Source organism: Eschscholzia californica, unplaced genomic scaffold (assembly GCF_041429995.1).
Source record: "Eschscholzia californica isolate CP2 unplaced genomic scaffold, dmEscCali1.0.p SCAF_2, whole genome shotgun sequence".
In the NCBI taxonomy this organism is placed as follows: Eukaryota; Viridiplantae; Streptophyta; class Magnoliopsida; order Ranunculales; family Papaveraceae; genus Eschscholzia; species Eschscholzia californica.
Genome location: NW_028238309.1, coordinates 55900965 through 55926436, shown reverse-complemented (window position 1 = coordinate 55926436; position 25472 = coordinate 55900965). Strand labels below are relative to the sequence as shown.

The 25472-nt window shown below is 38.8% G+C and overlaps 1 protein-coding gene and 2 pseudogenes across 3 annotated transcripts; 2 read left to right on the top strand and 1 right to left on the bottom strand.

The window, feature by feature from the left end:
• Positions 1–980: 980 nt before the first annotated feature.
• LOC147559258 (transcription factor BHLH42-like) lies at positions 981–6679 on the top strand. The gene is made up of 7 exons (XM_086661117.1): positions 981–1706; positions 1888–2142; positions 2883–2979; positions 3232–3303; positions 3955–4528; positions 4788–5632; positions 6305–6679. Exons 1-7 carry the CDS (start codon positions 1597–1599, stop codon positions 6383–6385), a joined length of 2034 nt encoding a protein of 677 aa, XP_086517243.1. The 5' UTR covers positions 981–1596; the 3' UTR covers positions 6386–6679.
• A 3429-nt stretch (positions 6680–10108) lies between these two features.
• LOC147559257 (mevalonate kinase-like) lies at positions 10109–13653 on the top strand (annotated as a pseudogene). The gene is made up of 3 exons (XR_015234548.1): positions 10109–10241; positions 10583–10837; positions 10943–13653. The product of XR_015234548.1 is annotated as a mevalonate kinase-like (transcript).
• Positions 13654–13674: 21 nt separating this feature from the next.
• On the bottom strand, positions 13675–25269 carry LOC147559256 (glucose and ribitol dehydrogenase-like; annotated as a pseudogene). Its single transcript, XR_015234547.1, has 4 exons — positions 24952–25269; positions 23971–24347; positions 14044–14402; positions 13675–13953 (listed from the first exon to the last, which is right to left on the bottom strand). The product of XR_015234547.1 is annotated as a glucose and ribitol dehydrogenase-like (transcript).
• Between the last annotated feature and the right edge of the window lie 203 nt (positions 25270–25472).

The window sequence follows — 25472 nt, the reverse complement described above, 5'->3', positions numbered from 1 at the left end:
TCTAAGCAAAAGCTTCCATTTTCTACTGGAACAACAATCAACCTTGGAGAAAAAACACTTGATCTTCTCGAACCAAATTATAAACTAGGATGCTTTGGTTAGGCTTTGAGCCATTTGTAATCTTTCCTAGCCAATTTGTTGTTTTGTTTTATAAAGTTAGTCTTCTCATCTGACCTTTGTAAACTTTTTTTATCAATGAAACCGTTCTATTTCTTCTAAAAAAAAATAACTTATCAATTAAACGGGTGAAACCGTGGATAAATTTTTTTCTAGCAACATGAAAATGGAATAACCTTTCTTTGGTGATGGATCCGAAGCTAACCAAACTCTCCTCATAATTTTCAATAAAGACTCAAATTCTTGGATGAGCTATAAATCAAAATTGGAGGACAAATTTTGACTTCATTCTACATTGGGATGCTCTCACTAGATTTTGTTTTTTTTTTTGTTGAGGATGCTCTAACTAGATGGGAAATTACTTTTTATACTCTAAAATTAAAATTTTCTTTTGTAATGCCTAATGTACATATGTTATTAGTGTCTTCATGACACATTATATCAATATAAATTTTGACATTTCGAAAAAAATAATAATAAAAATAACATGTCATCGTCAATAGCATTCAAATATACCAACTAAACTACATTTAGTTGGTTATTCGTAATTAATACTCGTCAGATGTACCAGTAGTTCAAGATAATAATAATTTTAAAAAAAAGATTGAAATAGACAAGTAGTGACTTCGTGTCAGAAATAAACGTTAATTACGACACTAAAAAATCTTTCAAAAAGTAAAAAAAAAAAAAAATTAACTCGAAAATATAGAGTGCCACTAATTACGTCCAGGTAGACTTTGATTTTTCTTTTTCATTTTCTAACTATTATTGATCTTTTAGGTATTGTGGTGGCTAGCTAAATAGAAATGATTATGAAATTAGACATTTGTCTATGAGATATTAGTTATCATGGGACACTTTTTGAGGTCAAGCTTTAGAGTGGTAGTAATTAATTAATGGCATTTATGTTGGAGTGCATCAAAGTTGTATGTAATAAAGCACCAACAAATCCAAGACAACCAACAAATCCAAGTAGGACTGAAGAAGGTTAAGAAGAAGAAAACTATAAGAACTGTCTGGTGTACCGACCAGTCAATACTCCAAAATCCCCCTCTCTCTCACTAGCACACTCCACTCTCACTCTCTCTCTCTCTCTTATAAATCTATCAATATTGTCTCGAACTACAAAACTCTAACAACCATGCAACAATCATTCTAACCTTAGAAATTCTAGGGCATCTCTCTCTATCAAAGTTTTACAAACTTTCAACCTCTTCACCTGCAAAGCCCATCTCAATTTATCCACCTTTTCTTGATATGGTCAAATTTCAGCTTCCATAATTGAAAGGAAAGATTTCTTCACTTTCTAGATTTTGGGTTCAACAAGCAAGCATATATCATATCATTGAGATTGCCAAAAAGATTTCATAATTTAAGAAGGGGAAAAGAAAAATTAAGATAGAACAAAATAAGGGTTAGAACAAGAAAGCTAGGTTAGGTGATTAATTGTCTGGTGGTGCACCACCTTCATCGTAGACCATGACGGCAGCTCCACCGCCTAATAGTCGGTTACAACAGATGTTGCAGTCAGTGGTTCAATCTGTTAATTGGACTTATAGTCTCTTTTGGCAAGTTTGTCCTCAACAAGGGTAAGTTCATTATTGAAAATGATTTGTGACCTAAATTTTAGTTATTCATCACTTTGTCACCTAGTTACTTACTTGTGAAGAAAATGTATTTTTCTAGTTAAATTGGTCATGGGTTTCTTTGATTTTCAATGATCATATATAATTTTTGCCTACTTTAATTAATAATGGTATCTGACTACAGAATCTTGGTGTGGGGAGATGGTTACTATAATGGAGCAATAAAGACAAGGAAGACAGTCCAACCAGTTGAAGTTAGTACAGAAGAAGCTTCCCTTCAAAGAAGCCAACAACTCAGAGAGCTATACGAATCGTTATCAGCCGAAGAGACTAATCAACCGACTCGTCGCCCTTGTGCTGCATTATCGCCGGAAGACTTGACGGAATCCGAATGGTTTTACCTCATGTCTGTATCTTTCTCTTTCCCTCTTGGTGTAGGGTAAGTATACTTATTATTGATTCAAGATTCTAATTCTTGTCTTAGTTATGAGTTCCTAATTTTTTTAATTTGAATTTCTTGATTAATTGTCTCATTAGATTCTCACTTTTGTTTGTTAGTTTATTGTCTTAGATAAAAAGATTACTGCATAAGTTTTCACACATATATAGAAACAAAGTCATCACTATCAATATTCTTCATACCTTACCTACTACTCTCTCTCTCTCTCTCTCTCATTAAAACATTCTTTGTAGAGTGCAAAATGAGGAAATTTGAAAGAAATGTTCCCATGTATTGTAAGTGTTATATAGTATTAAAGAATGTGACCTAATAAAGTACTATATCCTATAAATAGTAAAATGATTCTATAAGAGTAGATTTCTCAAATCCACATCAAAGACTCCAAAGAATTAAATGCAAAGTTTTCCATGACTTGATGAAGTGATGATCAATTTATTACCCTTTATACATGTTAGGTGCATGATATTACCCACTTCATTTCTACCTTCTTCTCCTTCTTTTTACCCTAGGTATAGAATTAGTTACCTAGCTTTTAGGGTTCCACAAAATAACTCATAGGGTTCCTATTTGAGCTACATTACATACAATCTAATCTTACCTTACATATGTTAATTTGATCATAAAATTTCATTATAAGTTTTTTATTTCATTGTTTAAATTAAGTTTATAATATTTAAATTTTACTATGATATATATTTGATATATATTTATATATATAGGTTACCAGGGAAGGCATTCTTAAGGCAGCAACATGTGTGGCTTACTAGTGCAAATGAAACTGATAGTAAAACTTTTAATAGAACAATTCTTGCCAAGGTATCCCATTTTTCTTCCCTTAGTTTTCTTTATAACCTTCAATTTTTTTGATTGTTTAATTAAGCTTTTAATGAACTAGTGAATAATATAGTATATGATATATATATCTTATGTCAAAATAATTTTATTTTTTACATTTTTTGAGAAAATTATGTATGATTTTATGCTAATTATAAACTAGTCAAACATCTTTATCTTGCTTATTATCTGAACTTTCACTACTGCGCACATGCATGGCAATCGAAACCCTAGAGTGCTCATATTCAGACGGTTGTATGCATTCCTCTAATGGATGGAGTTCTTGAGCTTGGCACGACGGAAAGGGTAAGTTACTTTCTCGTTTTAAGTACTATAGGTTTTGTTTCGGAAATTAGTTATAATTCTAGCTATATTGTTCTAAGGACCGACCAGCATTGCATTCTTGGTTACTATACTGCCCTTTACCCATGTAAGACTATTCTCACGATTAGAACATAGTTTTTGTTTAGACTTAGCTCCGAGGAGTATATGCTTTAGCTTGGGTTGAGGTTGACCTGAGTCTGACATATACTCAAGAGTTTTTTTAGCTATTTCTTATTAATGTAAGATTATCATAGTTCTCGCAACCGCGCACGCCTCTAGAATGTCTCTGCTTAAGTTGGTGGCGCGCTCAACATTACAATTAATCTAAATAAACTCCCCAAGGGATGTGTGATTACCATATTATCATTTAGTTTGTGTCTAATATTATCGTAAGCATCTATTTACGTAGTTGCATTAAGTTGGGTAATGCTAGTGATGTACTAGTATGATATGATCATATACTTCTTTACTCGAATAAGAAGCATAATTCATAGAATGTACAACCGTAAAATATATCAACTTCATGTTAACTGCAAAAAAGATTAATACAACGAAATAGTTTTGCTTATACACTCTTGAGCTTAATTGGATGTAGTTCGTGTTCGATTTATCTCTTTAATTTAACTTTAACAGGTTCAGGAAGACCTTGGCTTGATCCAATTTGTTAAGAGCTTATTCAATATGGAACATCATAACCACCCGAAACCCGCCCATTCCGGGCACTCGACTTCAAATCCTACTGTTTCATCTGAACAATTCAACTACAACTCAACGCCCGGCCTGCTCACCATGTACTCATCAGCCATTCACCCAATTGCACATCCAAATCAAGAAGAAGAAGAAGAAGAAGATGTTGATGATGAAGATGAAGAAGAAGACGGGTCAGGATCCGACTCTCAAACTGAAACAGGTCGTAATAGCTACGTAACACAAGATCCGACCCGCTTATCTAACCCGATAATACAAAATGTACCTATGATGGCTCAAGCAACTATGACTGAACCAAGTGAATTAGTTCAACTCGAAATGTCTGAAGATATTCGCCTCGGTTCACCTGATGATGCATCTAATAATTTAGACCCGGATATACAACGTATATTTGCAGCGGCTAGCCACATTGATCGTCAGCCTCGATCTGACCTGGCTCATAGGTGGCCAACTTTTCAGGATCAGCTAAGTATTCAAGATGTTCAACCACCAATGTCAGGTAAGTTTAGGGTCCTCAAGCTCACTTCAATAGAGTGGTCATAGGTAACATTGTACAACCTTGGATATACAATCTTTTTCAGAAATTATAACATTTGAGCCCTAGTCTATCTGATGGACAGATATACATACAGACCTAAAAATCTGTGAGGGTAGAAACTTTTGTAAGTTCATGATTAGTATACATCCAAAATATAATTCCATTTTTTTTATGCAAGTAAAATGATCCAATAATCAAAACATTTATATTATTTCTACAGAGGTCCCTCAGATAGAAGAATTTACGCAGGAGGACAACCACTACTCCCAAATGGTATCGAATATTCTCCAACAAAATTCAAATCGATGGTCGGAATACTCATCGATTGGCTATGTCTGGAACTCTTCGCAATCAGTATTTGGTAAATGGAGTGGGAAGAATGATAATATCCTTCATAATCTACCATTAGATGGAGCATCATCATCATCTTCACAATGGTTACTTAAATACATATTATTTCATGTACCATTTTTACACAACAAACACCAGAACAAGAATGATTCTAGTTCAAGGGAAAATGAAGAACCGAACCGTATTTTACGTAAAGGGGCTTCACAAGAAGATTTAAGTGCCAACCATGTCTTAGCAGAACGTAGAAGACGTGAAAAATTAAACGAACGGTTTATTATCTTGAGATCATTGGTTCCATTCGTAACGAAGATGGACAAAGCGTCGATCTTGGGAGACACAATTGAGTATGTTAAACAACTGAGGAAAAGAATACAAGATTTGGAAACCACAAGTGGTATTCAACAACCGGAATTAGGTGGAACCGGTTCTATTCCAATGGTTCTGGATCAAGTTGGATTACCCATATCCGATAAGAGGAAACTGAGAATTCTAGAAGGGAGTGGTGGTGTAAGAGATAAGGTGGTTGAAGGACCACCAGTTGTTTACGTACAAGTGTCTATAATCGAATGCGACGCTTTGTTGGAAATAAAGTGTATGTATAGAGAAGGATTATTGGTTGAGATCATGCAGACTCTTAAAGATCTAGGGCTCGAGATCATGACTGTGCAATCGACTTCAAGCAATGGAATCTTTGTTGCTGAGTTACGAGCTAAGGTATTTAAACATATTTCCGCTATATAGTTGTTTATTCTTCAATCGACATTTAGGTTTTTACTATTAAATAATGTCAGTAAAACTTAATCGTACAAGCATATAATCTAACAAAATTCACCATACAACATGTTAGGTAAAAATCCACTCTTCAAAGAGATGAAAACAACTAAGGAAAGGTGCCTCGATCCATTGTTGTAATTGATTTGATCCCGTTGATCTTCCATTAGAGAAAAATTAAAGTATTAGAAAAATAAGAGTATTAGCCTAAATGAGAATCATAACCTATATTTATATATGAATTATACTTTTATTCTTAATTTGACCCTTCGTCAAATTAGAAATCATCTAATAATCTCTACACATTTATTCCTTGATCATTTAATACCTATTGGTCAAGTCTTTTAGTCCATGAGGCTATATTTTATACTTTTGGCCATCATAATTGCATTTAAGATATTTTTTCCTACATTTTTCAAACTTCATCATATATATATACAAAAAATTTATAAATTCATGGACGGGCTTTGTAACTGTCATGAGATACTTAAGATTTCCCAATTTGTTCATTTATCTATTTACGAGCAATTTAGCACAAAATTCATATATTTCTTTTATAACTATAGTAGTAAGAATAAGTTCACATTTTTCTAACTTTTTAGTATCTTTCTTTAGGTGAAGGAGAATATCAATGACAGGAAGCCGACTATAATCGAAGTTAAGAGGGCTATCAATCAAATCTTATCTCACTACTGAAGTAATAAGATTTTGATAGTGACGGATTAGGTTACATCTTCTGTGCATGTTTGTCAGAGGTGCGTAAAATATTGTTGAAGAGCGCATGAAATAGACTTTATGAGTTGTTTTTTTTGTTTCTAATATCTCTTAGTTTAAGAGGCGTATAAACAATGTTAACAGGTCTGGATTTGTGAGAATACATGTAAAATAATAATTAAGAGTGTGTACTTGAAAGCCATTAAAGTTTCAAGCTTGCACTTGTAAACTCCTTGTTCCTATTAGAGATATTATGCTTGTTTACATTAAAGAAAATGTTATTAGGTTTTTGCAGTATTTCATAAAGGGTCACAAATGAAGATTTGCATCTGAAATAGTCATTAAAATCTCAGCCACACCACAAGCCTATATGTGAGCAAACATCAAGTCTAGCTGGTTTTTGTCCAACTCTCCTAGAAGAACCTAATAAGCCAAGTTCTCTCCAATTAAGTTGGTAGTTGGTACCTACCCTACCAAGAACCCAAGATACTTAGCTCAAGTTTGACCCATTGTGTCCCATCCCATTAGACCAAATTTTTAGAGAATGAATAGGCAAAGAATCATTTTTTTTGACCATGTAGCAGGAATTTACTCCATCCCAACTGAAATAACACCATAAGTTCTGTAATACTGTCAGTGCAAGTATTTTAGAAAAAAGGTGAAAATGCTGGAGAAATCACACCATAACATGTGTCAACTTTTTTTTTTTTTTTTTTGGTAATACTTCTACTTCTCTTGTATAAAAAATATTTGGGTTAATTCTGTTTTGGCCCCCAGTTTGTGACCAACTCACCGTGTTGACCCCCATAAGTGTCTGCCAGTTCGTTTTGACCCCAAAGAGTCAAATTTTTGACGAAATTATCCTCGAAGGTCAAAAAGGAATTATTTTCAAAAAGAGATTAAAGGCATAAAAGCCACATCATCTCTTTCTTTCTCCTCCACTTCACCTTATCTCTCCTCCATCACACCACCTCCTCTCTACCTCACCTTTCTTTTCCGACGAATGGTTGCCGGTCGTAACAAAAAATTCCGGTCGGCCATCATTAACATAAAAAATAAAAATTTTTTCTCTCCCTTCTTCTCCTCCTCTTCTTCCTTTCATTTCTCTTTCTTTACTATCTCTCTCTTTACCACACTCCCTCTAACTACTGTCCAGCGAAGGGGAGGATTCCCTTCGCCGGACGTTTGGAAACCAGGTCGTGAGGGTCTGGTTTCGACCTTCGTCTGGATCTGAAGTTCTAGATCCAGACGAACCTGGAACTCCAGATCCAGGCGAAGGTTTGGAAACCAGACGTCAGGAACGAAGGTTTGGAAACCAGACGTCCGGCGAAGGGGATCCTCCCCTTCGCCGGACAGTAGTTAGAGAGAGTGTGGTAAAGAGAGACAGAGTAAAAAAAGAGAAGTGAAAGGAAGAAGAAGAGCAGGAGAGAGAAAAAAAAGAAGAAGAGACATAAATAAAGAATCTTTTTTTTTTATGTTGATGGTGGCTGGTCGAAATTTTTTACTCCGGTCGGCAACCATTCGCCGGAGAAGAAAGATGAGGTGAAGAGGAGGTGGTGTGATGGAGGAAAGATAAGGTGAAGTGGAGGAGAAAGAAAGAGATGATGTGGTTTTTATGCCTTTAATCTCTTTTTGGAAATAATTCTTTTTTGACCCCCGAGGATAATTTCGCCAAAAATTTGACCCTTTGGGGTCAAAACGAACTGTCAGACACTTATGGGGGCAAAAACGGTGAGTTAGTCACAAATTGGGGGCAAAAACTGATTAACCTATAACATTTTGGTGGACACCTAAAATATATTTTTACTCTTATATTTGTGCTTTAGTTTCTTTTCTTTTTTTCTGTTGAAAGTGCTTTAGTGTCTCTCTTTGGACCAAAACTCCTTCAGTAGAATATCAACTATGCTAACCTTAATCACTAGCCATGACATTTTGCATTGCATACTTCATCTTCACCTTTTAGTAAGTATTGTTATAGAAATTGAAGAAATCCATTATTATTGTTGAAATTGTCTTGAATATGGATTGATATCTGTTCCGATTTGTGACCTGCGAAACTAATTTTTTGACTCGTTAGTAGGGTCGATCTGTGTTGATGGTCTGCAAGACAGGACTTCTGTTAGGGTGGTTATCAATATAATGAGTATCTATGTATATTTAGGAATTAGAAAGAGAGACAGCGAGGCGATGCAATTTTTATTTCAAGTGAACTATACATATTTTTTCGTGTATATACTATAATTGCAATGAAACGTTTTCCATAGTCTTTTTGATACGTATTAGGTAAATTTCATTAAATAGTATTTTTTTTTTCAAAAAAATAACAATCTTTAGTTATGGACTCTATCGTAGCTAAGGTGCTTTTTATTACGTTATTAGATCCATAGCAAAAAATCAAAAAGTTTGTAGCTAAAACTATTTGCTACGGGACTCTATCACTGGCTATGGTCCGTAGTTATTGACCATTTACCACGGATTTTGTATTTCAGCTACGATTAAGACCATAACAAAAAGGTGTCTATTTTGTAGTGTGGGGCAGATTTACTTTTTAATCTAAATATTGACTTGATTGAAGTACGCCCCCTAAACTTCATCTTCTCCTTCTCTCTAGTTCTCTGTTTCACCCTCTTTATCTTTCTCTCTCCCCTCTCTCTCTCTCTCACTGTCTCTCTCTAGTTCTTTGTTTCACTCTCTATCTCTACCTCCCTCTCTCTCTCACATGTTATCCCTCTCTCTAGCTGTCTCTTATTGTATCTATATCCTCTTCTCTCTATCTTTCTCTCACACGCACAGTTCTAGCGAAAGGGAAGTGTCTCCTTCGTCGGAACTAGATTCACGGTCATCCAGGTCGAGAGGAGGTTCCTCTGTTCCTAAGTTAGCGAGACTGAGAGGCATCAAGAGAGAGAGAGAGAGAGAGAGAGAAAGAAAGAAAGAGAAAGATATTTACAGAGCGAGAGAGAAAAAGAGATCTAGAGGGAAAGAAAGAGATGTGGAGAATAAAGAGGTGTAGAGAGAGAGAGAGAGATTTACAATGAGAGAAAGAGAGATCAATAGTGAGAGAAAACGAGATCTACGGTAAGAGAGAGATAGAGTGAGGGAGGGCGAGAAAGTGAAAGAGAGAAATAGTGAGAAAGAGCGAGAGAGAGTGTATAAGGTGATCGGCGGTCGGAAATGGAGGTGGTGAACGGAAGTTTTGGAGGTGGAGAATATGAAGATTAGGGGTAATTCTTAATCAAGTAAACTTTTGGGTAAAAGAGAAATATGCCCCCTAAGTCCATCTTTCAACAAAAAAAGTCTTTATGCCCCAAGAATTTTTCTTTATGGCCCAAAGCGGCGACCTACTCTCAACGAAAAAAAACGGCGACCTAAACTAAAACCCTAGAGACATCTTTGTAAACTTGGGTTTTCATTGGAAATCATCGCATCATTGTTCGTCGTGGATTAGGTCTACTAAACCAAACGGCCCAACCCATATAAATCTCTTATGTTCAGTGTGATTGTTTACTTTCTGTGTTACTTTTTTTGGTTGCTTGTTCTTCGTCAAAACAACTACGGATCTAACTGTATCCTTATTATCCGTTTTTAGGATCTAAAATGAAGTACCCCACAATATATATATATATATATATATATGATTTTAAAAGACGGCACTTTCTTAAAGCCTTAAATAACTCAATCCCAAAAAGGACTCTAGTTAGTGACAGGATGAAAGTTACAGTCCGTGCTTCCGGAAAAATCATTCTTTAAGACGAACATGCCGTTGTTCATTGATTCACTGCCGTTGCTGCTTCAATTGATCTCTACACCCAAATTACTCTTCGCATTTCCCATGATTCTGGTAAGAAGTTATGAATAAAATTAACTCAAAATTTTGAGCTTACTTTTTGTTGTTTCTTGATTCTATGGTGCCAAAAAGCAATATCTTACTGGTGGTTGGATCTGATTTTGATCAAAACTTGATCAGGATATAAATATAGATTGTGGGTATTCAATAGATTGCAACAAGTTTGAATGAATAAAAGATTGCTACAAATCTTTTTCTCAGTGTATTTACTATTTATGTACTGAAAGTAGTCTGATAACTTGGAATGGCTTGTTGGGTTGATTTTCTTCTTTAATTTCTATGTGGATTTCTGATCAATCTGTTATTTTGAAGTTGACTTCCAACTCTTTTTGTAGATAGTAATGATGGGTTACTAAAGAGTAATCTCAAGGATATGTGGGTTTAGAGTTCTCATGGTCAATTGAGAGACTCAAGGAGGCACTACCTGAATTAGGAAGTCCTATTTCTTCTCAACCTAGATCGTGCTCACTGGAAAGAATCCATGAGATCGATAGCTATTCTAGTCGAAGAACTAAATATTCCAGAGGCTAAAGTTGGACTTGTTTCTGGAATTTCTGCATTTCTTTGGCTATACACCTCACAATTCATGGGTACACATACTTGACTTGGGTTCTGCTATTAGATTTCGTGTTTATTCGTTACTATATTGATTAGTCAATGTTCGTTATGAGTTTGTTTGTGTTTTCGTGTATCAGTTATAAACCTGCAACAGCAATTGTTGCTTCTGGTCTTCCTTTAGGTTCGGGTTTAGGATCGTCTACTTCATTCTCTGTGGCTCTCTCAGCTGCTTTGCTTGCATTAACAAATGCTGTAAGTTTGGATGTCAACCACCAAGACTGCTTAAGTTTCGAAAATAACGATCTTTTTTTTTATCTTTTCTTTTGAGAAATTGACTACGATCTACGTTAGTCGTTACAAAGTATTGATTCATCATGAAGATGTGATGAGCACGATAACCGCCTAATTTAAACCATAATGAAAGAGGCCTAAAGCCTAACAAATTTATTACAATATCTACTATATATATGCCTAAATTACAAATCTTGATGGCAAACTGCTTTCACCGAGACTCGATCCCACGACCTCATGGGCTTAAGAGGGGTGTCCAACCGTTACACCAAAGGGTGGTGGATGAAGATAACGATCTTGAATTGGTGAATAAATGGGCTTTTGAAGGTGAAAAAGTCATCCATGGAAAACCATCAGGGATCGACAACACTGTGATTCTTAAGATTTATTTTCATGTTTTTTGAGTGTAGTATTTTAGTACAGAAGCTTGACTCTTTGATTTGTAACAAATATGAATAGTCCAACACGGATAGAGGGAAATCTCATCACCAACAATATGACATCTTCGGCATCTACACTCACTGCCAGTTTGTTTTGTCGACTAACTTAATATGATGTCAAAGCCAAGCCCACACGTCAAATCGGATATGTAATTATTGGAATAATTGTTAGAGACTCTAATGATGGATATGCAAGCATGATAACTTATATGCTGTTCTATATCTTCATGAATCTAGGGACTTTTGCTTGCACTGTATCATCTGGGTGCCAGGTTCAACAGTAACACGTGCTCCGCGTGGCCTAACAAAAAGACACGTTTTAAGCTCAAACTGAGGAACACTTGAGAGGCGTGTAATGGTGTAGGAATAGTCGCACATGAACAAAGGGGCATGTCATAACCAAGAATATAACATCGAGGACCTTGCTGAATGATTCTGAATTCTATATCAACAAAGTTAATATAGTATGAAGAATGAGATGTTTCGTTTTCGATTGCTCCACAAATTAGGAACTGTCTCTGAACCACTGTTCATGTAACAGGCAACATGATCATGTTCAAGTCAGGTAAACTAACTCTGATCAAGTCAAGTATGCCACTCAAGATGCTCATCACAAACACAAAAGTTGGTAGAAACACAAAGGCTTTAGTTGCTGGTGTTTCAGAGAGAACATTGAGACATCCAGAAGCCACGAGTGCCGTATTTACAGCAGTTGGTTCTATCAGCAAGGAATTGTCTGCCATTATCTAATCATGGATCACCTGTTTCCGATGACCTCACAATGACTCAAACGGAAGAGAAAGTAGAAGAATTGATGGAAATGAACCAAGGCTTGCTTCAATGTATGGGAGTATGTCATGCCTCTATTGAAACAGTTCTTCGAACAACTTTGAAACATAAGTTAGCTTCCAAGCTGACTGGGGCAGGAGGCGGAGGCTGTGTTCTAACATTTTTACCGACACGTATCCTTCTTTTTTGCTGTTATGTGCAATTCATACTGTGTTCTAGCATTTTTACCGACACGTATCTTACACCTATGAATCCAGTACATACAGTCCATTAGTCTAATGTGGTTTTAGAACTCTTAGTGCATCTCGAAATGAAATCATCATCACTGCATTTTTACTCATTAGTCATCATCACATTCTTGGTTGCACTCTGGCGGAGTCATTAGAGCAAGTCTTTTTGGAGTTTCCTCGTTCAACGCCACTATCCTTTCTAGTGATTTATTGGTTTTGTTTGTCACTCTGCGTTCTGTATGCCTTGATTTTGTTTCTCTGATACCCAAATTAGACTGAAATTGGTGCAAAACAACTGATTAACATTAAGATTGAAGTATTTTCCTTCACCACGTTATCATCATCTAACATTACCATTTTCTGTCTCGTTATGTAAATCATGAATATTAGGAATAAGCCGTATATATACGACTCAAATGAAAAAGTGAAACTCGTATAACTTAGACCTATTTCAGAATAAACACCTGAGGTCCTGCTGGCTTTTATCGTAAATCTAAAACTCAGCCGAATTTATTTGTGATACTACCTTGTTTTGTGACTCTGTGATAGGACTTGATCTTATGAAAAAACTCTCAGAACTCAAGTTAAGCAAATAAATTGATTAGCAATTCGAACTCAGACCCTGATCTACGATCCAGCCTTGGATCTCATTTTTTGTAGTATGAGATCCATCCCGCAATGTGTGCATACAGTACCACTATTTTTACAAGACAATACTCTTCATCGATTCCGTTCATATTTGTTCAAGAATGTCACCACCCTTGGCCAAAGTAATAGCAGAACTAGAGTCGTGGGGCTTCCAGTGCTTGATAGCTGGTATAGATGGAAGAGGAGCAAAAGTCTGCTTCAACAGCCCTTCTTCCTGAATCCTGACTTATCTCTTCAACCCCTCACCAAAGGCCGACCTGTAAGTTTTCATCATATGCCAATTGCTTTTAGTTATGCTTTAATTCAGTATCTTTTTAATGCAAAATTCCTGTTAGTCCCCTACTCTTAATATGCAAAAATTCCTGCAAGTGCTCTTTATCTTTTGAATCCATAGGACCATAGATGCAACCAAAATTAACAAAAACCCAAGTTAACCAACTCAAAAACAAAGTTAATCATGAAAACAAGAACTCCATCAAACTACAGCAACCTTTTTATTAACCATTTTCTCTCACTTCACTACCCAAAAAGGAGAAAATCTTTTACACTTCACCACATACTTTAACCGACACTAAGAACAGCAAAAAACAGAAAAGAAAGACCCAAAACCCCAAAACATCCCAAGACAGAAGCTCCCAGAAGCCCACAGACTTGACTGAGACGCGAAACTAGCCGTTGGAAGAACCCACTTGCTTAACGGATTCTAACCCGTTTGCTTAACAGAACATTAGGCGTTCACAATCGTCCCACCTGCATAGAAAACAATAGGTGAACCATCATACCCATTAATACACTAGGAGAAAAGGTTTGAAAATCAGCTTAGATCATGAATATGTATACCATTAGGATGTAGTATCTGCCCCGCAAAGTAAGAAGAGTCTGATTGTGAAGCCAAGAACACATACGATGGTGCGATTTCGTGTGGTTGACCTGCTCGACCCATTGGAACTTGACTCCCAAAATTAGCAGATTCCTCTTCACTGAACGAAGCTGGTATCAGGGGAGTCCAGACCGGGCCAGGAGCCACACCATTGACACGAATACCCTTGCTTATGAGCTGAAGAGCTAAACCTCTTGTGAAGGCAACAATGGCTCCTTTGGTTGAGGTGTAGTCAAGTAACGTCGGATTACCTTTGTATGCAGTCACTGATGTTGTGTTTATTATTGAACTTCCTTCTTTCATGTACTTCACAGCATGCCTAACCACCCACCCAACACCACACCATGATCAGTTATTGATAAAAGCCCATGTTTTGTTACACGCAAGGCGCTGCTATCACTAGTTGTTAATATGTTGATGATGAATATCAAATCATATTGAAGTGAACACTACGAATGTGACTCACATTGTACCCACAGCAAAGTTTCAACGTCGTCTGTGACATCCACCTCAAAATCAAGATTTGTAGGTGTCCTAGGTTTTAGGTGAAGAAGCCCCAAATAAATACACTACCATGAGTTTTCCTTTTGTCCATACGAGACACACACACATCCAAATTCGAAGGCAATGACCTAAACATTCTATTCTCGCATTGGGGCTTTCTTCTAATGTATGGCATCCTAATCAAAATATATTCTTTCTTGGTCATTAGAGTTTTCTTTTCCCATGTAAGAAAATTCGTATACACACTTCTTAGTCTCTTACAGCTTAAACCGATGAAGTACGTGTTAGTATGAAAGTTATGATACAAAACACTCAATTACAACTGAAGTTAAGTGATGATGATTAAGGAATTATGGTTTTAAACAAAATAAAAATGATAAATTTGTAACTGGATTTGATTATAAGAACCACTCTTCTCTAATTAAGGAAAACAAAAGCACAGCCTTTTCTATCTTACAGTATGAGAATATTATGAACTCTCTGGTAGAAGGAAAATCAGGGATATCTAGAAGAATGTTATGTGTATTGACTGCCCATAGATTAAGGTTCATGGGTGCCTTTAGCTTCATAATACTTGCCACTTATAATGTCCAAAAAAGATTAACCCTACCTACCGCAAATTAAATTTGAGATAGTGGTATCAAGTTATTTTGTGATGAAGTTAGTAATGGACGATTTAGGAGAACTTTGAATAGGAGGTTTAAGATGGTTTTGGCCGACTTAGAACTTTCACATCTTCATTTAATAGTGTTTATGTTAAATATATTGTGAAATAGTGTTCACTTTATTTCTCTCCATCTTTGTTCATTAAATTATAACACGTTATCAGCACGATTCCTCAGCCAACTAAGTAGTCGTTACTCTTCCCGTTTTCGGTTTCAACATCGGCGAAAGATACAGCATTACCATTATTATTTCAGATGTCTAACCTCGCTAGACTTGATTTTACAGCCCTAGAGACATAACGGGAAAGAATTATATGGAATGTGATGTCTAAGATTAAGTTTAAAATGTAAAAACCTATTAAATAAAATTACCAAAGAAAACAATACAATTCATGTTTTAAGTTATTTAAGACGCCACGTACACGAAAACTTAAAGTCTTGTATGCAGAAAAACTGTTAAGCTTATAGAATACCTTACATGATAGGTATGCTTAACTGAAGATGGTCATCTTTCCGTAAGCCCGTAATGATTTTATAAATCTCAGTCTACAATGTCTGAATTCTGTTTCTGCATATAACTTTAGTTTTTATAAAGTTGTTTTACGACAAAGGGAGATATCTTTACTGATAAACAAACAATCAGAAAAACTTTGAGTACATTTAGAATTTCGACCACATTTTATGTCTCGGATATAGTTCAAAAAAAAAACTAGAAAACAGGACGACATTTTACTAGAATTTCTCAGTACTGACTTGTCTCCTAGAGAATGAATAAAACAACCCGTTGTTTTTTCACAACAATTAATCTCGACCTGTTGGGTCTGCACCAGTACGTGAAGCACGTTGCATATTGCATGTGCTTCAGGTACAAGTGTAGACCTTGTAGGTCGAGATTCACATTTTCATAACAATAACTAGTTGTTTTCTACATTAATAAGGAGAGAAACATCACTCTTTGTATTGTGACTGCAGTACTATACCCGAGACACGAGACGTACTCAATGTGTTTATCAATCACTTGTTCATCACTAATGGTATCTCCACCTACGTACATTTGGTCGTGGAACAATTGTACAAAAACTGACATTATATGCAGAAGTAGACTAAAGTCTTGTAGCCAGAGATATATTAAATCATTACGGACTTTCAAGAAGATGACCATCTTCAGGTGGTCAAACCTATCTTTTTAAAAACTCCATAAGTTTAACATTTCTTACCACGACTTTAAATCATATGCGTGACGCCTTAAATAACTTAAATCATGACCTCGTAACAGTTCATCTGCATTATTACCTTTTCTAATAGTATTCCGAAAACTTCTATATTTTAACATAATCTTACGTCGACAATCCATTCCAAATAATTTTTCATGTTATGTCTAGAGTTGTAACCTCAAATCTAGCAAGGTTCAACATCTCGAAATAATAATGAAAACGTTACACCTTTCATCGGCGCGGAGATCGAAAAACAGACAAGAGTAGTTCGTTGACGACTCGTGCTGATAACGTGTTATAATTTAACGAAAAAATTTAAGAGAAATAAAACGAGTACTATGCCATAATTAAATTAAAAAGAAAGAAGCGAAATAATAAAAACACTATTGTTTCTAGAGAAAAATTAACGTCTGTAATATAAGGATGCTGGTATATACGGGAAAGAAATAAGGATGCAAGTGGAAGACTCAAAGAACCCTCTTTTGTTGGTCAATACCATCATAAACCGCTTGTTCAAAATTTTCCTTTACTAACTTCTTCATAAACCGCTTGTTCAAAAAAAAAAAAAACAAAAAAAAACTTCATCACAACACATTTTGATATTACTATCTCAAATTTAATTGACCGTAAATAGGTCAATCTTTGTTGGACATTTAATTCGCAAATATTATGAAATAATTTTCTCCCTCATACTCACTTCATCTTTCTTGGACTGCCAAATGAAATGGGCAAATGGCAAGTGGACATCCTGTGAGGCATCCCATGCATTATTCTCATTATAAAGTCTCATAGGAGAATCTCCGTACGAACACTCAAATAGAGTGACGCTTTAACACAATAGGAGTTCTCGTACATCTTACTGAGTGGTTTAACGAGTATATGATGACCATGCAAAGACACCAAAGAGGCTATAATGGTTGGTAAACGGTCAAATGCCAAAGAGGCTACAATAGTTGGTAAACGGTCAAATGCCACTGCCTCACCAGTTTATTAAAGTAGCTTCACTATACTCTCCTTGACATTACCGGAAGCACCCAAGCACCTCAAAATGGAGTGCCTCAAAAAGAAGTGGTTTGAGGGATTAATGCAGGCGGAATTGCTAGAGTTACTCATTGTATTACTCAAAAGATGTCCACTCATGTTGGAGAGGTCACCTCAGCTATATGAGTAGATGGTCATCAAGTAATCCAACGAGTAACTCTAACATTTCCCTTTAACCATAGTCCATGCCTACCACCTCACAACCTTTCCGCAACACAAGCACTGATGCACGCTAGGCTATATAGCGTGGTCACGCTAGGCTATATAGCGTGGTCACGCTAGGCAATATAGCGTGGTCACGCTAGGCTATATAGCGTGGTGTCACGGAGTAAAGTTTCGGCCTATGCTTTAACACCGTGCGGCACTTGTCTTAGCACAAGTCTAAGCCTTCTTCACTAAAATGCCTAAGTAACCTTGACTTATTAGGCAAGATCTAGCACTATAACTCCAAGAAAAGGAAGCTATCAAAGTATGCACAAGTTTGAGAGAAGATGATCTTTGTTGATGAAACTTAAAGATTACAAGGAAGCTTTTGGGCACGTCTCCCAAGTCACTCAATCTCTCTCTAACACTACTTGAATCCTTGCTTGGATGTCTTACAAATGAGGGGTGATCCCCTATTTATACTAGTTCCTATATACAATGGATGGCTAGGATTTACCCACATGTAACACATCTAATGGTGATGGAAATCTCTAGATTACTTGGGCTCCAAGTATCTCTAGGAAATATCTCCTTGCCAATCTCTAGAAAACTCCTTGGGCTGGGCCAAAGAGTGCACAAAATGAGGTACCCAACTATGCACAAAGCAGCCTAGTGTATATGTGCTGTTTGGGCTGCTGTTGAGCTCTCTGTCCGGCCTTCTTAGCTGCTGTCCGGGCCTTCTTAGCTGCTGTTTGGGTGCTCAAAATGGGTCAAAATGAGTGGGCTGTGACATTCTCCCCCACTTAAGCCGCGGACGTCCTCGTCGCGATATCCTCGTGGTACTTGCTGATAAGATCCTTGTGCTGCCACAGGGTGTCTTCATGCTCCCAGCTTGCTTCACTATCTGGTAGCCCCTTCCATCGTACCAAGTACTCCTTGTAGATGCGCCCGGCTCTGGAAATCCTCCTATGTGACTCAATGCTTTCTACCTCTTTGTCAAATGAGGTAGTCATAGTGACAGGTGCTCTACTGCTTTGGCCTCTGGTTGCATCTTCTGGATCTGCATGATACGGCTTTAGGCAGCTCACATGAAAGACGGGATGGATTTTGAGATGTGCTGGAAGCTCCAATCTATAAGATGCCTTCCCGACTTTCTTAAGTATAGGGAATGGTCCCTCATACCTCCTGATCAGCCCCTTGTGTACCTTCCTAAGGGACTTGAACTGATTTTGATTGAACTTGAGCATTACCAAGTCTCCATCCTGAAACTCCAAAGGACGCCTCTTTTGATCGGCCCATTTCTTCATCTTCTTGGCTGCCTTCTCTAAGTATGACCTGGCAACGTCGAGTTCCTTTTGCCATCCTTTGGCAACTTGATAAGCTGCCGGGCTAGCTCCTCTATACCCACCTGCAACAGTATGGGGAGTAAGTGGTTGTTGGCCTATAGCCAACTCGAAAGGACTATGCCCAGTAGATTCACTCCTCTGCAAGTTATAGCTAAACTGGGCGATGTCCAAGAGCTCCACCCAATTCCTTTGGTTAGCGGTCACAAAATGCCTCAAGTATAATTCCAACAATGCATTGACCCGTTCCGTCTGGCCATCGGTTTGAGGATGGAAGCTCGTAGAAAAGCTCAACTCCGACCCAAGTAGCCTGAAGATTTCGGTCCAAAACTTCCCGGTGAACCTTGGGTCTCGGTCGCTTACTATGTTGGCTGGGACACCCCAATACATCACGACATGCTTGACAAACAACCGTGCTGCCTGCTCTGCTGTGCAATCAACGGGGGCAGCTATGAAAGTTGCATATTTTGTGAATCTGTCCACTACCACTAGAATGGAACCCAAACCATCAACTTTTGGTAAGGCAGATATGAAATCCAAAGAAACACTTGCCCATGGTTTTTCAGCGATGGGAAGTGGCTCCAACAGTCCCGCCGCCTTCTTCTGTTCCACCTTATCTTGTTGACATATAAGGCAGGTTCTTACATATGCATCTATGTCATCCTTCATCCTGGGCCAATAATATTTAAGCTCGAGCAAGGCCATGGTTCTCCTTTGGCCAGGGTGTCCCGCCCACTTGCTATCATGGCATTCTCTCATGAGAGCTCTCCTGAGATCACCAACCTTTGGCACATAAAGTTGGTTCCTCCGGGTGAAGAGAAGACCATTATACATCATGAATTTCTTGGTCTTTCTCTCTAAGGATGCCTGTATAAGTCCCTTAGCATGGGGATCTTGTTGAAGACCCTCTCTAATCCGCTCCAAGATGGTAGAGTCCGGCTTACTAACTGTGGCATGGAACTCTATGGATGCAAGTTCGGCTTTCCGGCTTAGTGCATCAGCTACATTGTTGGTGCGTCCGGGCTTGTACTCCATCTTCATGTCGAATTCGGCCAAGAAATCCTGCCACCTTGCTTGCTTGGGACTTAGCTTCTTCTGAGTTTGGAAGTAGCTTGTTGCCACATTATCAGTATAGACGGTGAAGGAAGTCCCTAATAGATAGTGCCTCCAAGTCCTTAGACAATGCACTACGGCTGTCATTTCCTTCTCTTGCACCGTGTACCGCCTCTCCGTGTCATTGAGCTTCCGGCTTTCATAGGCAATGGGATGACCTTCCTGCATAAGAACACCTCCTATGGCAAAGTCAGAAGCATCAGTATATACCTCGTATGGCAGCAAATGGTTTGGCAACTTAAGAACAGGCTCCTTTGTTATTGCATGCTTAAGATCATCAAAAGCGGCTTGGCACTCGTCTGTCCACGACCAACTATGGTTTTTCTTTAGAAGATCCGTCAAAGGGGCGGCCCTTTTTGAATACCCTTCAATGAATCTCCTGTAGTAATTCACAAGGCCCAAGAAGGACCTAAGCTGAGTTACCTTAGTTGGCTCCTCCCAATCTTGGATGGCCTGCACCTTCTTGCCATCCATCCAAATCTGCCCATCCCCAATCCAATGTCCAAGAAAGGACACCTTGCTAGAAGCAAATGAGCACTTCTCCCTTTTGACAAAGAGAGAGTTTTCCCTTAAGGCTTGGAAGACAGTTCGTAGGTGGTCGATGTGCTCCTCCATAGTCCGGCTATATATAACAATGTCATCGAGATATACTACTACGAATTTGTCTAAGTATGGGTGGAATACCTTGTTCATCAAAGTACAAAATGTAGCTGGAGCATTTGTTAGACCAAAAGGCATCACAAGGAATTCATAAGCTCCGTACCTGGTGACGCACGTAGTCTTTGGTTCATCTCCTTCGGCTATCCTGACTTGATAGTATCCTGATCTCAAGTCAAGTTTGGAAAAGACCTTAGCGCCTCCCAGTTGATCGAACAGGTCTTCCACTCGTGGGATGGGATATTTATTCTTTACTGTCACCTTGTTTAAAGCCCTATAGTCTATGCAGAGACGAAGGCTTCCATCATGCTTCTTCTGGAACAGGACCGGTGCTCCATAAGGTGACTTTGACGGCTGAATGAACCCTGCATCTAAGAGCTCCTTGAGTTGCTTCCTTAACTCTGCCAACTCAGGTGGGGCCATTCTGTATGGTGCCAATGCAGGTGGTTTGGCCCCGGGTTCCAGCTCAATCTCATGATCCACCTCCCTCCTAGGTGGTAATTGCTTTGGTAACTCAGCGGGCATGACGTCCTTGTACTCTGCAAGGACAACATCAACCTCGAGTGGGACTAAGGCATCAGTCCCTTCATCTTCCTCCTTCAAGGTAGCCAGGAAGGTCTCTTCCCCTTTTGCAAGCCCCCTACTAAGTTGAATAGCAGAAAGAGTACCTTGTTTTGAGGTACTTCTAGTAGCTTGGACCATGCACGGACTCTTTTCATCGTTGATGCTCACCACATTGAGATATGGAATGACTGCAGCTCTGGCGGCTTCCATAAACTCTAGTCCCAACACGATTTTAAAGTCGTCCATCTCAGCTACTATGAAGTCTACTACACCACCCCATGTGCCAATCTTCAGGGGTACGCTCCGTGCTATGCCGTGTACGGCCTTAGGTGGGGCATTCACTGACTTCATCTTACTTCGGTCTTCTTCAAACTTAAGTCCGAGCCTCTTTGCTTCTTCCGGCCTGATGAAATTGTCTGTGGCTCCGCAATCAACCATGGCTTTAGCCTCCTTCCCGTTTAATGCTATGCTCACGTACATGAGGGACCTTCTCTTCTTTGGCTTGGCAGCTTTTGTCCCCTTTAGAGCATTTAAGCTGAGTGCTCCCATCTGTGGCTCATCCTCTTCTTCCTCTTCGAGATGCGGCTCTGCCTCCTTTGTGAACATGGCATTGACTTTGGTCCGGTTCGGACATTCGTATGCATACTGATCCCCTGTGCAGATGAAGCATTTTCTGGGGCGATCTCCTCCGTTCTTCCACCGTGCCTTCCATTCTTTGGGACCTCTCTTGTTTTCCTTGGGTGCATCCTTCCTTGACTCCTTCATTGGTGGCCTCTCTCCCCCACTTTTGCTCGGACTACTCTTTGGTTTGAACTGGTCCGACCTACTGTACGAGTAGTCTTCTAGCTTCTCCACCGTACACAAGGCTGTGGGCAGATCTTCGACACCTCTTCTTCGTAGCTCGGTTGCTGCCCATGGCTTGAGGCCATGAAGGAAGTGATACAGCCTATCTTTCTCGTGCATGTCTGGAATATCAAGCATAAGGGTGTTAAATTGTTTCACATAATCAGTGATGGTACCTGTATGCTTGAGGGTCATGAGCTTATCTCTTGCTCGAAACTCCACGTTCTCCGGGAAGAACTGCGCCTTGAACTCCTTCTTGAAGTCCTCCCATGTATCGATCCGACATAATCCTCTCTCGACTTCCACGGTTTTGCGTCGCCACCACAGCATCGCATCCTCCACGAGGTACATGGCTGCTGCATCCACCATAGCATCTTCGTCTTCAAGATGGAGGGCCTTGAAGTACCTCTCCATGTTCCATAGGAAGTTGTCAACTTCCTTGGCACTCCTGGCTCCACTAAAGCTCATAGGGTCTGGCACCTTGACCCTAGCTCCTCCTTGAGCTGAACTACTCCCACTATTGGCCACTGCCTTCTCCATCAATAAGTATCGAGTCTTGAAGTCCTCGAACTCGGCAAGCATCTTCTCCGACGCTCTAAGCTTGCTGGCCATCTCCCTTTTCATCACGTCTAATGTCGCCTCTACCGACTTCTCCATTCCATCGAAAGCATCTTGCTGGCGGGATAAGATGCCGGTAACATCATTAGCAAACTCCTCTTGCTTCTCTATACGTTCCAGCAGCATGTCTAGCTTCTCTTCAGCTGCAACCAACCTTGCCTCTAGGGAAGCTTCCCGGTCTCTTGACTTCTCTCGGGCAGCCCTCTTGGCTTTTGGACGTCCCTCCTGTGGAACATTCTCAATTTCACTCGACATAGTTCCGACCTGGCTCTGATACCAACTGTCACGGAGTAAAGTTTCGGCCTATGCTTTAACACCGTGCGGCACTTGTCTTAGCACAAGTCTAAGCCTTCTTCACTAAAATGCCTAAGTAACCTTGACTTATTAGGCAAGATCTAGCACTATAACTCCAAGAAAAGGAAGCTATCAAAGTATGCACAAGTTTGAGAGAAGATGATCTTTGTTGATGAAACTTAAAGATTACAAGGAAGCTTTTGGGCACGTCTCCCAAGTCACTCAATCTCTCTCTAACACTACTTGAATCCTTGCTTGGATGTCTTACAAATGAGGGGTGATCCCCTATTTATACTAGTTCCTATATACAATGGATGGCTAGGATTTACCCACATGTAACACATCTAATGGTGATGGAAATCTCTAGATTACTTGGGCTCCAAGTATCTCTAGGAAATATCTCCTTGCCAATCTCTAGAAAACTCCTTGGGCTGGGCCAAAGAGTGCACAAAATGAGGTACCCAACTATGCACAAAGCAGCCTAGTGTATATGTGCTGTTTGGGCTGCTGTTGAGCTCTCTGTCCGGCCTTCTTAGCTGCTGTCCGGGCCTTCTTAGCTGCTGTTTGGGTGCTCAAAATGGGTCAAAATGAGTGGGCTGTGACAGTGGTCACGCTAGGCTATATAGCGTGGTCACGCTAGGCTATATAGCGTGGTCACGCTAGGCTATATAGCGTGGTCACGCTAGGCTATATAGCGTGGTCACGCTAGGCTATATAGCGTGGTCACGCTAGGCTATATAGCGTGGTCACGCTAGGCTATATAGCGTGGTCACGCTAGGCTATATAGCGTGGTCACGCAAGGCTAGGTTATATAGGAGGCAAGTGGAGGGCCCTCATGAAATGTTGATAAACGCGTGATAAACATACGATTAAACAATGAATATTACCTGGTCATGAAGAAGTAAGAGAAGATATTAGTCCTAAAAACCCTCTCAAGTCTTTCCTCGTCAATTTCTTCAATAGAACCTGCCTTGTACTGCTCTGCTGCATTATTTACAAGTATGTCCATCCTGCCGAAAGCATTCACGACTACATCGATAACTCGTTTACAGTTCTCATCGAATCCGAGATCAGCTGGTACACTTATTGGATCTTTAGCATGACTTGTTTTACCTTGTTTGATCATCTCTATAGTTTCCTTAGCATCTTTTTCTTCTTCAGATTTTACATAAGTGAAGGCAATTGTTGCTCCCTCAAGGGCAAAGTAGTTGCATACTGCCCTTCCTATTCCTGAATCACCACCAGTTACCAATGCCACCTTCCCCTGTTAAAAGATGAAATTTCACTTTAAACAAATTCTAACAAGAGAGAACAAAACCTACATTCCTATTGGTCAAGCTTCTAGGTTATTGTTGGGGTCGTTTTGCTTCTAGGTTATTGTTGGGGTCATTTTGACGTTAGGTTCACAAAAAAAAAAAAAAAAAAAAAAGTTGACAAAATTTTCGTCGAAACGACATGACAAGATTTTTCAAAATTTTCACAAAATTTTCGTCGAAACGACATGACAAGATTTTTCAAAATTTTCACAAAATTTACGACCAAACAACATGACAAGATTTTTCAAAATTTGACTAGGCCATTCATGTCTTAACAATCAGAATCCATTCAAACTTTCAAAGAGACTTGCCACATAGCAAAAAAGAATTTGTTTTTGAACTTAGCATTTCCCTTTCATAAATAGTCCTCTGTGTGTATCTAATTTTATTTTTGTCTGACTCGTAAAATATACATATAATCCCAAATGGTTCAGCCATTTCAGAGTTGGAGACGCCACTCGTCTCACAATTGGGCTATGATGATATCCATTGACATGATGTGAGGTATATGACAAGCATATTAAAAAAAGATGAGAGAGAGAAGAGAGAGACATGAAGCTTGTTAGAGGGTATGTAATCAGGGGTAGTGGGTTGTGGAGGTGGATTCACGAGATGTTCTTTCCCAGGCTGAGTCTCCTGCTTCTCAGCTTCTGTGGTGGAAACTGTTGTCTTCCTCCTGAAGCCATCCTCTTAAAAACTAATCTTGTTTTTGTGAATTGATAAGTAGATGATGATGATGATGAAGAAGCCGGAAAGTCTGATTTCCGATTACCCAAACAAGAATTCCGGCCAACTGTGGTAGCAGTAGTAGTAGTGGTTAATAATACTCTTGAAAAAGAAGGTAAGAGTGGTAGACGAGAAAGCATTTGGGTTTATTTAAGAGAGAATATATTGAATCAGATGTTCTTATAAGGAAGCTTAAGAAATTGGACTGAAATGAGTGAGTAAGAAACGTGGCGTGTCTGACTCACGTGTCAAATGTTTTGTTTTACGTGTCGTCTTCAGCATTGCATGCTTCGGACACGTCAGTGACGTTTCACAAACTTCCTAGGCTATGCATTCATGCCTTTTCT

Bases quoted from the DNA above. Each gene is read 5' to 3' on its own strand.
- LOC147559258 (XM_086661117.1), top strand. From the start codon at position 1,597: ATGACGGCAGCTCCACCGCCTAATAGTCGGTTACAACAGATGTTGCAG. The intron at 3,304-3,954 runs GTAAGTTACTTT...TAACTTTAACAG, and splicing joins AGCTTGGCACGACGGAAAGG to GTTCAGGAAGACCTTGGCTT. The intron at 4,529-4,787 runs GTAAGTTTAGGG...TTATTTCTACAG, and splicing joins TGTTCAACCACCAATGTCAG to AGGTCCCTCAGATAGAAGAA.